The sequence below is a fragment of the Triticum dicoccoides genome, chromosome 6B (assembly GCF_002162155.2).
Source record: "Triticum dicoccoides isolate Atlit2015 ecotype Zavitan chromosome 6B, WEW_v2.0, whole genome shotgun sequence".
Lineage (NCBI taxonomy): Eukaryota > Viridiplantae > Streptophyta > Magnoliopsida > Poales > Poaceae > Triticum > Triticum dicoccoides.
The window spans coordinates 127,538,378-127,552,049 of NC_041391.1; the positions used below are offsets into that span (position 1 = coordinate 127,538,378).

Sequence of the window (13,672 nt, forward strand, 5' to 3'; positions counted from 1 at the left end):
CACCAGCATGGCACCATGATCTCCATCATCATGATCTCCATCATTGTGTCTTCATGAAGTTGTCACGCCAACGACTACTTCTACTTCTATGGCTAACGCGTTTAGCAATAAAGTAAAGTAATTTACATGGCGTTCTTCAATGACACGCAGGTCATACAAAAAATAAAGACAACTCCTATGGCTCCTGCCGGTTGTCATACTCATCGACATGCAAGTCGTGATTCCTATTACAAGAACATGATCTCATACATCACAATATATCATTCATCATTCATCACAACTTCTGGCCATATCACATCACATGACAATTGCTGCAAAAACAAGTTAGACGTCCTCTAATTGTTGTTGCATCTATTATGTGGCTGCAATTGGGTTCTAGCAAGAACGTTTTCTTACCTACAAATAACCACAACGTGATTTTGTCAACTTCTATTTACCCTTCATAAGGACCCTTTTCATCTAATCCGCTCCAACTAAAGTAGGAGAGACAGACACCCGCTAGCCACCTTATGCAACTAGTGCATGTCAGTCGGTGGAACATGTCTCACGTAAGCGTACGTGTAAGGTCGGTCCGGGCCGCTTCATCGCACAATACCGCTGAAGCAAGAAAAGACTAGTAGCGGCAAGCAAGTTGACAAGATCTACGCCCACAACAAAATTGTGTTCTACTCGTGTAATAGAGAACTACACATAGACCTAGCTCATGATGCCACTGTTGGGGAACGTTGCAGAAAATAAAAAAATTTCCTACGGTTTCACCAAGATCCATCTATGAGTTCATCTAAGCAACCAGTGAAAGGGGAGATGCATCTACATACCACTTTGTAGATCGCGAGCGGAAGCGTTCAAAAGAACGGGGTTGAGGTAGTCGTTCTCGTCGTGATCCTATCACCGGAGATCCTAGCGCCGAACGGACGGCACCTCCGCGTTCAACACACGTACAGTCAGCGTGACGTCTCCTCCATCTTGATCCAGCAAGGGGGAAGGAGAGGTTGATGATGATCCAGCAGCACGACGGCGTGGTGGTGGATGCAGCAGAACTCCGGCAGGGCTTCGCCAAGCTGCTGCGGGAGGAGGACGAGGTGTAGCAGGGGGAGGGAGGCGCCAAGACTTGGGGTGCGGCTGCCCTCCCCCCTGCCCTCCTTTATATAGGCCCCCAGGGGGGGGGCGCCGGCCCTGGGAGATTCAATCTCCCAAGGGGGCGGCGGCCAGGGGGGGTGGAGTGCCCCCCAAGGCAAGTGGTGCGCCCCCCCACCTAGGGTTTCCAACCCTAGGCGCAGGGGGGCCCAAGGGGGGGCGCACCAGCCCACTAGAGGCTGGTTCCCCTCCCACTTCAGCCCACGGGGCCCTCCGAGATAGGTGGCCCCACCCCGTGGACCCCCGGGACCCTTCCGGTGGTCCCGGTACAATAACGGTGACACCGAAACTTTCCCGATGGCCGAAACAACACTTCCTATATAGTTTTCTTTACCTCTGGACCATTCCGGAACTCCTCGTGACATCCGGGATCTCATCCGGGACTCCGAACAACATTCGGTTTGCTGCATACTCATATTCATACAACCCTAGCGTCACTGAACCTTAAGTGTGTAGACCCTACGGGTTCGGGAGACATGCAGACATGATCGAGACAGCTCTCCGGTCAATAACCAACAGCGGGATCTGGATACCCATGTTGGCTCCCACATACTCCTCGATGATCTCATCAGATGAACCACGATGTCGAGGGTTCAAGCAACCCCGTATACTATTCCCTTTGTTAGACGGTATGTTACTTGCCCGAGACTCGATTGTCGGTATCCCAATACCTCGTTCAGTCTCGTTACCGGCAAGTCACTTTACTCGTACCGTAATGCATGATCCCGTGACCAGACACTTGGTCACTTTGAGCTCATTATGATGATGCACTACCGAGTGGGCCCAGTGATACCTCTCCGTAACACGGAGTGACAAATCCCAGTCTCGATCCGTGTCAACCCAACAGACACTTTCGGAGATACCTGTAGTGCACCTTTATAGTCACCCAGTTACGTTGTGACGTTTGGTACACCCAAAGCACTCCTACGGTATCCGGGAGTTACACGATCTCATGGTCTAAGGAAGAGATACTTGACATTGGAAAAGCTCTAGCAAAACGAACTACACGATCTTGTGCTATGCTTAGGATTGGGTCTTGTCCATCACATCATTCTCCTAATGATGTGATCCCGTTGTCAACGACATCTAATGTCCATAGTCAGGAAACCATGACTATCTGTTGACCAACGAGCTAGTCAACTAGAGGCTTACTAGGGACGTATTGTGGTCTATGTATTCACACGTGTATTACGATTTCCGGATAATACAATTATAGCATGAGTAAAAGACAATTATCATGAACAGGGAAATATAATAATAATCCTTTTATCATTGCCTCTAGGGCATATTTCCAACACAAAACAGGACTTCCCATATATAAATCTTTACCTCCGGACCATTCCGGAACTCCTCGTGATGTCCGGGATCTCATCCGGGACTCCGAACAACATTCGGTAACCATGTATATCTATTCCCTATAACCCTAGAGTCATCGAACCTTAAGTGTGTAGACCCTACGGGTTCGGGAACCATGCAGACATGACCGAGACAACTCTCCGGTCAATAACCAACAGCGGGATCTGGATACCCATGTTGGCTCCCACATGTTCCACGATGATCTCATCGGATGAACCACGATGTCAAGGACTCAATCAACCCCGTATACAATTCTCTTTGTCTAGCGGTATTGTACTTGCCCGAGATTCGATCGTCGGTATCCCGATACCTTGTTCAATCTCGTTACCGGCAAGTCTCTTTACTCGTTCCGTAACACATCATCCCGTGATCAACCCCTTGATCACATTGTGCACATTATGATGATGTCCTACCGAGTGGGCCCAGAGATACCTCTCCGTTTACACAGAGTGACAAATCCCGGTCTCGATTCGTGCCAACCCAACAGACACTTTCGGAGATACCTGTAGTGCACCTTTATAGCCACCCAGTTACATTGTGGCGTTTGGTACACCCAAAGCATTCCTACGGTATCCGGGAGTTGCACAATCTCATGGTCTAAGGAAATGATACTTGACATTAGAAAAGCTTTAGAATACGAACTACACGATCTTTGTGCTAGGCTTAGGATTGGGTCTTGTCCATCACATCATTCTGCTAATGATGTGATCCCGTTATCAACGACATCCAATGTCCATGGCCAGGAAACCGTAACCATCTATTGATCAACGAGCTAGTCAACTAGAGGCTTACTAGGGACATGGTGTTGTCTATGTATCCACACATGTATCTGAGTTTCCTTTCAATACAATTATAGCATGGATAATAAACGATTATCATGAACAAGGAAATATAATAATCATACTAATTTATTATTGCCTCTAGGGCATATTTCCAACACTATCCCCCTAGGAGCATGCGCGTAGTACTTGATTTTTGATGACTTCTAAATTTTTGCAATAAGTATATGAGTTTTTTTGACTAATGTTGAGTCCATGGATTATACGCACACCTTTCCGCCTTTGCTAGCCTCTTCGGTACCATGCATTTCCCTTTCTCACCTTGAGAGTTGGTGCAAACTTCGCCGGTGCATCCAAACCCCGTGATACGATATGCTCTATCACACATAAACCTCCTTATATCTTCCTCAAAACAGCCACCATACCTACCTATTATGGCATTTCCAAGGTGAAACTCATCTGTTGGAAGCTCCAAAAACCCTCAAGTATATATAGGGGGAGAGGGGGGCTGCACCCCCACCTAGGGTTTCACCCCTAGGGGCGGCGGCCAGCCCAATCCCATCTAGGGTGGCGGCCAAGGGGGGGGGGGAGAGGGGAAACTTGCCCTCCAAGTTAGGTGGGTGCGCCCCCTCCCCCAACCCTAGGCGCCTTGGGCCCTTGTGGGGGGGGGCGCACCAGCCCACCTGGGGCTGGTCTCCTCCCACACTTGGCCCATGCAGCCCTTCGGGGCTGGTGGCCCCACTTGGTGGACCCTCGGGATCCTCCCGGTGGTCCCGGTACGTTACCGATAAAACCCAAAACTTTTCCGGTGACCAAAACAGGACTTCCCATATATAAATATTTACCTCCGGACCATTCCGGAACTCCTCGTGGCGTTCGGGATCTCATCCGGGACTTCGAACAACATTCGGTAACCACATACAAATTTCCTTTATAACCCTAGCGTCATCGAACCTTAAGTGTGTAGACGCTACGGGTTCGGGAACCATACAGACATGACCGAGACGTTCTCCGGTCAATAACCAACAGCGGGATCTGGATACCCATGTTGGCTCCCACATGTTCCATGATGATCTCACCGGATGAACCACGATGTCAAGGACTCAATCGATCCCGTATACAATTCCCTTTGTCTAGCGGTATTGTACTTGCCCGAGATTCGATCGTCGGTATGCCGATACCTTGTTCAATCTCGTTACCGGCAAGTCTCTTTACTCGTTTCGTAACACATCATCCCGTGATCAACCCCTTGGTCACATTGTGCACATTATGATGATGTCCTACCGAGTGGGCCAAGAGATACCTCTCCGTCACACGGAGTGACAAATCCTAGTCTCGATTCGTGCCAACCCAACAGACACTTTCGGAGATACCCGTAGTGCACCTTTATAGCCACCCAGTTATGTTGTGACGTTTGGTACACCCAAAGCATTCCTACGGTATCCGGGAGTTGCACAATCTCATGGTCTAAGGAAATGATACTTGACATTAGAAAAGCTTTAGCATACGAACTACACGATCTTTGTGCTAGGCTTAGGATTGGGTCTTGTCCATCACATCATTCTCCTAATGATGTGATCCCGTCATCAACGACATCCAATGTCCATGGTCAGGAAACCGTAACCATCTATTGATCAACGAGCTAGTCAACTAGAGGCTTACTAGGGACATGGTGTTGTCTATGTACCCACACATGTATTTGAGTTTCCTATCAATACAATTATATCATGGATAATAAACGATTATCATGAACAAGGAAATATAATAATAATAACTAATTTATTATTGCCTCCAGGGCATATTTCCAACAGACGATCCTCAACTCTCGGTGCACCATAGAAACCTGTCACCCTCCATTGCTTCACGCCATTAAATTTCTTCCGCACCATCATATCAATATGGCCGGAACTATAGTTCATCAACTCTGCATCCAGTTCCCCGGACCAAAACATACCAATTCCCCCACTGAGACCGGCGCTGCTAACTACAAAACAGCCCGCGAACCCAAGCAGGAGTTCCAGACTTTCCACTCTATTTGCCGAAATCTTCGTCTCCATAACAAATAGGAGATCGGGCCCTTCTTGCTTCACAACATTGCGAAGCTCACGAACTGCCGCTGGGTTCCCAAGCCCCCGGCAGTTCCAACTTAGGCAACTCATTGTTCCCGGCGGGGCTGCAACGCAGCCACCGCCGATTCATCCAAATTGTGAGAATTGGTGGGTGTGGGCTTTTTCTTCTTCGGCTCCCGTTCTGTCACAACATCTCTGTCCTCACCCACCGAAGCATTCTCTCCCGCTCTGAAAACCACCATTGCATTGGTGGCTTCTTTCTCTTGCACCTGCTCCACGATAGTCACCGGTGGCAGCGCAATCTGTCTATACACTTGTTTCTGACTTTGAGGACCTCCCTTCCTCTTGTTCTTTTGATTGTTTTTCTTTGAAGGGGAGACAACCTCAGTATAAGCATCTGTATTTGCATCTGTTTTTGCGCCTGTTTTTGCATTCGTCGTAGGAGCCTCCTTGTTGCTATTCTGACTAGATTGCTGCTCTTTAGACGAGCCATCGCTGGACACTGTTTTCTTCTTCTCTTCCAGCGCTCTCAAGCTCGTTTTAAACGGTAAATCGCCGTTCTCATCCGGTGATCTAGGCGTCGGACAGTGAAGATCCGAGTGGCCCAATCGTCCGCACGAGAAGCAGAAATTGGGTACCTGCTCGTACTGTATGTCATACCAATCCCTGCCGCCTCTCGCTGCAGAATCGATCAATATCCACCTGCGCAGAGGCTTCCTCACATCTATGGTCACCCTTGCACGCAGGAACCCCCCAACGGGATCAAACTGGACCGCAGATGCGTTCGTATCAATCTGCCTGGCCACAACTTTGCCCCTTGTGTCACTCCTCAAGTTGAACGGCAGGTTCAAAACCCTAGCCCAGATCCTGAGTTTGTCAAATTGCAATTCTGACGGCTGCATACTCTCCTTGAACTCAGTAAGAATCACAACATGCTTGCTCACATGCCATGGTGAACCCTCCCACACGCGATCGCGATCGCGCTGAGTCTCAAATTCCGCCACAAAGATGTTCTCACCAGCCGATCGGAACACCAGACCTCTAGGGTTCCCCCAAGCCGGCCGCAAAGCGTTGGCAATCGTCTGAATATGCAACAAATTCCGATGGAGAACCTTCCCCGCAATCGCCCAGGTTGGCCTTGCGCCGTCATCAACATCATCCAGGATCAATGGCGTTGCCTCCTCTTCCGTGAGATCTAATTTCCCCATGGCTTCCTCCATGCGTGCCCTCGCTGCCCTTGGCGAGAGAGCATCCTTCCCGCTCGACGAACGTGATGCCGCAGCCATCAGGATTCCCTTTGTGCAGCCCGCCGGCAAGAATTGACCGACGGCCGCCCTCTTTCCACTCGAAACCCTAATCGCCTCCTGAGGTGGCTCCTAGTTTTTCGGGGAACGCCGCAACACTCGTCACATGATTCTTGCGGGATCCTGAATTAGACCGTTGATGTTCTGTTGATCCTAAAAGATACATGTACTCCCCCTTAGATTTTTTTTTTAACATCGACACAAACGATCATATATATACGCGCATACAAAAGACCTCGCATGAAATCGTTTTTCTTTTTTCTTGTTGCAGCCAAGCCCCCCAATAAACCTCAACAAACCCCAGCCAGTCAGCCACCCATGTTGCGCACGGCGATCGCCGCGGCGGCGCGGCGGCGCATCTCCCTTGCCCCGGCAAGATTCGCGCACGAGCTCGCGCAGGCGCAGGCGCAGGCCCAGACGGCCGTCCCTGATCGTCGGCAGGAGAATCTCGATACTGTACAGGAGAATCTCGATACAGGAGAATCGTTGAGCCGTCGTGGATCCCGCTCTACAGGAGAATCTCGATACTGTACGGCAGGCCGCCGGGAATGGTGGCGGCGGAGATGGACAACTATCTCCGCAAGATGCGCCCGCTCTCGGCGGACCAGATCGTCGCCTACGTCCGGAAGCTCCGCAAGTTCAAGAGCAACGCTTGCGCGCTCGAGGTGAGCCCCCACCCCCAATCTCCCCGCAAAATGGTGGCCTGATTTGGATCGGGATGCGTTTGCGCCTTCATATATATTGCTGTTCGATACCACATTTGACATACTAGCGTGTTTCTGCTGAAAGCAGCGGGTTCCGGATAAATCTCCATTCTGCATTCTCTCTCTGGATAATTTTGATTTAAGGTCACACTATTGGAAATGCACGATGCAAACTGAATGTTCCTTTTAAGACTCATTGTGTTGGCAATCACCACAATGGTAATTTGATATCTGACGCTAACTGAAACTAGGTGCCATACTGCACATTGCTCCAGCTTCAGAGGTCAGCATTATAGGTGCCATACTGCACAGAGCTCCAGCTTCAGGGGCTCTGAAGGGCAATTGGAGAACCAAGGACATGATAGAAGTTGGATGTTCTCCACGAACTCCAGAAGGGGGCTCTGAGGGCATCTCCCGCCGTTGGCCCCCAGGAGGCGTCTAAAAGCGCCGCCTGGGGATGAGCCGGCGCAAAAAATGGCCCTGGGGGCGAGTCGGTCCCCAGCCGTCGGCCCCCAGGGCCGCCCCAGGCGCGTATTAAAAAAAAAAGAAGGGCCGTTCGGCGAAGTTATGATAAAAAGTAGTTAAATTTCGGCTAAACATGGCAAATTTCGGCGAAATTTGCGCATTTTCATTACATTAACCTAATCTAAAAAAGAAAGGGGCTGAAGTCGTCGCCGCCATCGTCGTCGTCGGCCTTCTCCTCCTTGACGCGGGCGCCCTTGCTGGACCCGGCGTCGCCATGGCAGACTGGCGGCGGCGCGTCGTCGTCGTTGTCGTCGCTGTCGCATAGGACAACGACCCCGTCTTCATCGCGGCCGCGTCGGCGCTCCTCGAAGCGGCGCAGGGCAGCGCGCTGACGCTCCTTCACCTTCTCCCGGCACGCCTTCTCCATCGCAATGGAGTCCTGGCGCGCCCATTCTAGGGCCGCATCGTCGTCGTCGAACTCCGCCTTCACCGGCGCCAGCCCCGGCTCCGTCTTTGGCTTGACGAAGCGCGGAGGAGCCGACGAGGAGGAGGCGCGCCGGCCGCCCTCGTTGATGACGATGCCGGCGCTGCGAGTGCGCCGGCCGAGCGGCGACTCCGCCGCGGGCTCGGCCTTGACGCCGAGCAGGGCCGGAGTGCCGGAGGAGTGCGATGAGGATCGGGAGGAGGAAGAGGAGGAGGACCCGAACCTCCTTGGCGCCCATGGCCCGACGCGTCGGTGCTGCGCCGGGGGGTACGCCAACGGCGGGTCGTTGCCGCCCTCGAGGTACGTGAGCACGCCCTCGAGTGTGCGGCCGGGGACGCCCCACCAGAGGTGGCGCCCCTCGCTGTTCTGCCGGCCGCCGACCACCGGCGCGCCGTTGGTGGACGCCAATCGCTGCTGCTGGCGGCGCTCGAAATACGCCGCCCAGGCCGCGTGGTTGTCGGCGGCGTACTGGGGGAGGGAGAGTTGGGCGTCGGTGAGGGACGCGCGCACGATCTCGACCTCCTCGGCGAAGTACTTCGGCTTCGCCCCGGCGCTGAGTCTCCACCCCGTTGGCCCGGCGCGCATGTCCGGCGACGCCGGGATGTTCGCCTCGAACAGGAGCCAGGACTCCTGTTCGCGGAGCGAACGGCGGCCGAAGCCGTTGGCCGCCGCCTCGTCTCCGGGGAAGCGTTCTGCCATGGCGACGGCGGGGCTGGGCGGGCTCGGGAGAGGTAGAGGGAGGGGCTGGGCGGCGGCGCTCGGGAGAGGCAGGGAGAGGGAGGGGCTGGACGGCGGCGAGGGGCGGGGCTGGTGTGGGCACAGGCGAGTGGAGGCCGCTGGCTTTTATAGCTGGGCCGCGCCCGTGTGTACGCGTGCGAGGGAGGGGAGGCGTCGGCGCGCCGTCCCGTGAAGCGCCGTCCGTGAGGAATCAATGGCAAGGCTGACCGGCGGCAGCCTTGCCATTGATTCCCCGCGGGAACCGAGGCCGTTGGGGGAAGACGAGGCGCCGAGTCGCTGACGCGGCTGGCCCGCGTCTTTTTCGCGCCAAAACAGCTCGCCCCGGCGCCCCCGGGCGCCCCCCAGCGCGCCGGGTTCGGGCTGGATCCGCCGGCGCTGTTTTCGGCCCAAGCCGGTGAAAATCGGGCTCCTGGGGGCGCGACTGGACCGTTTTTTCGGCGCCGGCGCGAAAAAATCGCCTGGGAAGGCCTTCCTGGGGGCGCGGCTGGAGATGCCCTTTTGATGGTAGGTTTCTTTCGAAGCCAGGCCTTTTGGAGGCGTACGGGACATTCAAGTGGCCTTGGGTTCCCGGTACCGCCCCTTCCTCTCACAACACTGTTTCTCAGCCTTGGGTAGGATCTTGGGAGTCCCCTCCCCTCCCTCCTTCATCCATAAGTGTCCTTTCGGCTCTCACAATGCTGTCTCTTGGTCTTGGATCAGCCCGGGTAGGGATTGACTCGGGCACACACTGGCACAGGAATCGGGGACTGTAATCCATTTCCGAACACCAGTAATCTAGGAATATTTGTACAGGCATATGTTAAGGTTAGGACTGAATCCAAAATAATACATGTCGCTACAATAAAGAGATAGTATGGGAGCATTTTCCCTCACTGCCCCCAAAAAATGATTCTTCTACAACCAGTATTTCCAATCAATTAGAAACTCAGTTATGAACCTCATGACTGATAATTATGAATGCTGTCACCAGAGAGAATACATTGAGAGAGAAAATGCATTTGCCATGATCTAGTTCATTAGAACAGTGAATTTGTGTTGTAGTTAACAAGGTGTATTGTTTCTAACAGACAATTGCTAAAAACATTTTGATGGGTAATTTTTTCAAACAAGCGTCTCTTTCATGTGCTGTACAAATAACCGCTGATCAAACATATACAGTCTGAGATTTGAACAATGGGGTCTACCACAAAAACAATTGATGGTTAAGAATGGTCTTAAATAGAGTTAATTTCCAATTTTGGGGAATTAATCTGCCATTGGTAGCTTGCCCGTAACACATTCTACTGCTAAGTCGGGGATGTTGATTCTCACACATAAATAGGCAAAAACCTGGAGAAAATATGTCCTAGAGGGAAGGAAAGTAAGACTTCACAATAGGAAATGAAGGTTCAAGATCTAACAGTAGAGGTTTAAATTATGATGGCATTAATGCGTCTCTCCTAAGGATCTTTTTTATGTTCACTGTAGAGATTTCTTATGCTGTTCTGGTGCAACCTCTTTCTGAGCAGAGTATCTTTTTTATGTTCACTGTATAATATCCAGCTGTGTTGTTTTGTATCCAGTTGATGGACTGGATGGAATCTCGTGGAGCAAAGTTGATACCTGGGCATCAAGCGCTGCGGCTTGGCCTGGTTTCAAAAGTGCATGGGATACAGGCAGCTGAAGAATATTTCTGGAGCCTTCCTGATAAGTCAAAGAAAACTTATTCATCTTTGCTTAACTGCTATGGTGAACACAGAATGGCAAGCAAAGGTCTGGAACTCTATGAGAAGATGAAAGTCATGGACATGGTTCCAAATACACTATTGTACAACAACTTGATGACTTTGTACCAAAAGGCGGGCCAGCCAGAGAAAATCCCCTCCACATTTGAAGAAATGCGAGAAAGTGGTATAAGTGCTAACAATTTTACATACTCCATATTGATAGAAAGCTATGTTACAATGAATGACCTGGAGGCTGCAGAGAAAGTCCTGGAAGAATTGCAGAAGGTGGCTCCAGTTCACTGGTCCTTGTACACTATGATGGCAAACAATTACCTCAAACAAGAGCTGTTTGGAAAGGCAGAAGTGGCTCTAAAGAAAGCTGAGGAAGTCATGGATAAAGCTGAGTTGTTGTCCTGGCATTTCCTCATATATTTGTATGCCCGTTCTGGCAATTCAACCGAGCTTAAGAGGATCTGGGAGTCTTTGAAGTCCACATTCAAGAAATGCTCGAACAAAAGTTATCTTGTAATGCTTGAAGCTCTGAATATGATTGATGACTTTGAGTCTTTGCAGCAAATCTTTCTGGAGTGGGAATCGAGTCATGGACATTATGACATTAGGATAACAAATGTTATGATCAAAGCTTACCTTGATAAGGTTATGATAGACGAAGCTGAGGCTATCCTTCAGAGCACCATGTCTCAGGGTCATTGCAATGTAAGGACGGTTTACATATTTGCCGAGTTCTATTTGGACAGATCTGACATTACCGCGGCACTGGAGATCTTGAGAGATGCAAAGAAGATGCTTACGGCACACAAATGGGTGCCATCGGAAAAGCTTACGAGCAGATTTCTGAAGCACTATGAAGAGTCAAAGGATGTTGACGGTGTGGAGTCTTTCTGCGAGTGCCTTAGGAAGCTCGATTGCCTTGATGCAGAAGCTTATGAGGGCATGATGCGGACCTATATAGCTGCAGGTAGAACCAACCCATCCATTGCTCAGCGCATCGAAGATGATGGGATTCACGTTGGCCCTGAGACGACGAAATTGCTGGAGCGTGTCTCCGGCAATTGAAACTGAGAAGGAAAGAAACTTTGTAAGAACTCGAGGCCACTGTAGAATTTTTCTTCACTATAGAGCAGAATTATGACTTGTCGAAGATGTCGTTATCTCGTGAAAAGCTTGCTGTCACCGGATTTCTGTACATGAATTGCAAGTTCTTTTGGCATTTTACATTTGACCTCCTGACTACTGTGTACCATCTATCTAAGCTGCTAATACGATGGAGGAGTTATTTTCAATTATTTTCATGTTGCTCAGGTAGTCAACCAGACAACCAGTCGATTGCAGTACCCAGGTATTCTTTGAGGGTGCAGTACCCAGGTATTCTCTAATGTTTAATGTTGCCGACCATTCGTGAGGAGGCGCAAGGAAGCGGTGAGTGATTTCTGATATATTATTTGTTTGCACCAGGTAGTGTTTTTAGGGAAACTGGCTCACATAATTAATCAACCATTTGGGGTACAATGCAATGTCAGGCGAATGTAAGAGCTAGATTTTGGCCAGTTTTTCTGTATTTGAAAGCTTACCAACAAGACTCAAAGGCTTAGATAATATAATCACGAGGTGGTCGTTTGTCGATCAGGAATAAGTATCAGCACCTCATGGGCAGAGCCAGTGGCTTGGTGTTGCCCGGTGGCCATGGCCGTGTTGGCGGCGTAGTAGCTGGGGTGTGGCGTTCGGTGGCGGTGAGTGTTGGCCGGGATGAAAACATGTTCTATCTTCGGACGGACCGGCGGCGGCGAAGCTCGTTCCCTTCGCTGCTCTCATTGCCCATCGTGTTGCTACAGGGGAAACTCTGATTCTCGGATCGGGCGGTGGCGGCGCTTCGGTGTCGTAGCCTTCCTAAAGGCGCCGTCTTGGAGCCCACAGTTCATCGTATGCGGCTTCATCTCTTCTCGATGGTTTGTCCATGGCTTTGACTAGACGGTAACGACAGGGAAGGGCATTTTTATAAGGACACTTAACGGCAGAGGGGCAAATTCGAGTATGCTTCGAAATTAGGGGCAAATCTGAGTAATGGTTTCGAGTTACTCAAAGGCCTAGATAATATAATCACGCGGTGGTTGTTTGTCTATCAGGATTAAGTATCAGCACCAAACTTGTATAAGCTGCAATTAGAATTGTATTTTTTATCCCTAGTGACAGCGGTGAATTGATAAAGAGACAAAGAGATGTGCTCCCTGTTATGAGTCTACAACTGTAATAATTTCCATGCAACTCTGCAAATTCAGAAATAAGGTTTGTACTTGATGCTTACAACTTGTATTTGAGAAAAAAATAGTAGCTGGAAGTTGTGTTGAAGGACAGGGCACATCATACCTGGCATATGTTCTCCTGATTCAGTTTGTAATGGAAAGTGTTCTCACTATGTATGACGGAACTAACTGAAACCATTCTATTTTATTCTCGTGTTGTTGCAGCACAAGTCTGAGGGGCATCCAATCGGGCATTTTGTATACTACCATGAATCATGAACCCCAAATCTTGTGTTACAAATTTGTGAAATACTTCCTCCGTCCTATAATATAAGATCGTTCTGCAAAACAATCATATATTGTGGGATGGATGAAATAACTATCTGTGACAAGGATGTCGATAATGCATTGTCGTACCGCCAGTTACTGCTCCTTCGTTCCTAAATATTTCTCTTTTTAGAGATTTTAAATGGACTATCACATACGGATGTATATAGATATATTTTAAAATATAGATTCACTCATTTTGCTTCGTATGTGATCATTTATTGAAATATCTAGAAAGACAAATATTTAAGAACAGAGGGAGTAGAAAGTAATTATTTGAAGATCTTTTGTGTCATTTTCTGCACTTGATACTTCCCTAAAAAATGTGTCGGTGCATGCATG

General features: G+C 50.0%; 1 protein-coding gene across 1 annotated transcript; it reads left to right on the forward strand.

The window, feature by feature from the left end:
* The first annotated feature begins 6,946 nt into the window (after nucleotides 1–6,946).
* On the forward strand, nucleotides 6,947–13,052 carry LOC119320769 (pentatricopeptide repeat-containing protein At4g01990, mitochondrial-like). Its single transcript, XM_037594718.1, has 3 exons — nucleotides 6,947–7,082; nucleotides 7,127–7,310; nucleotides 10,599–13,052. Exons 1-3 carry the CDS (start codon nucleotides 6,964–6,966, stop codon nucleotides 11,817–11,819), a joined length of 1,524 nt encoding a protein of 507 aa, XP_037450615.1. The 5' UTR covers nucleotides 6,947–6,963; the 3' UTR covers nucleotides 11,820–13,052.
* Nucleotides 13,053–13,672: the final 620 nt, after the last annotated feature.

Excerpts from the sequence above, each read along its gene's own strand:
- LOC119320769 (XM_037594718.1), top strand. The coding sequence starts at position 6,964 with ATGTTGCGCACGGCGATCGCCGCGGCGGCGCGGCGGCGCATCTCCCTT. Across the intron at positions 7,083-7,126 it reads ACGGCCGTCCCTGATCGTCG|AATCGTTGAGCCGTCGTGGA; the intron begins GCAGGAGAATCT and ends TCGATACAGGAG. Across the intron at positions 7,311-10,598 it reads GCAACGCTTGCGCGCTCGAG|TTGATGGACTGGATGGAATC; the intron begins GTGAGCCCCCAC and ends TTTTGTATCCAG.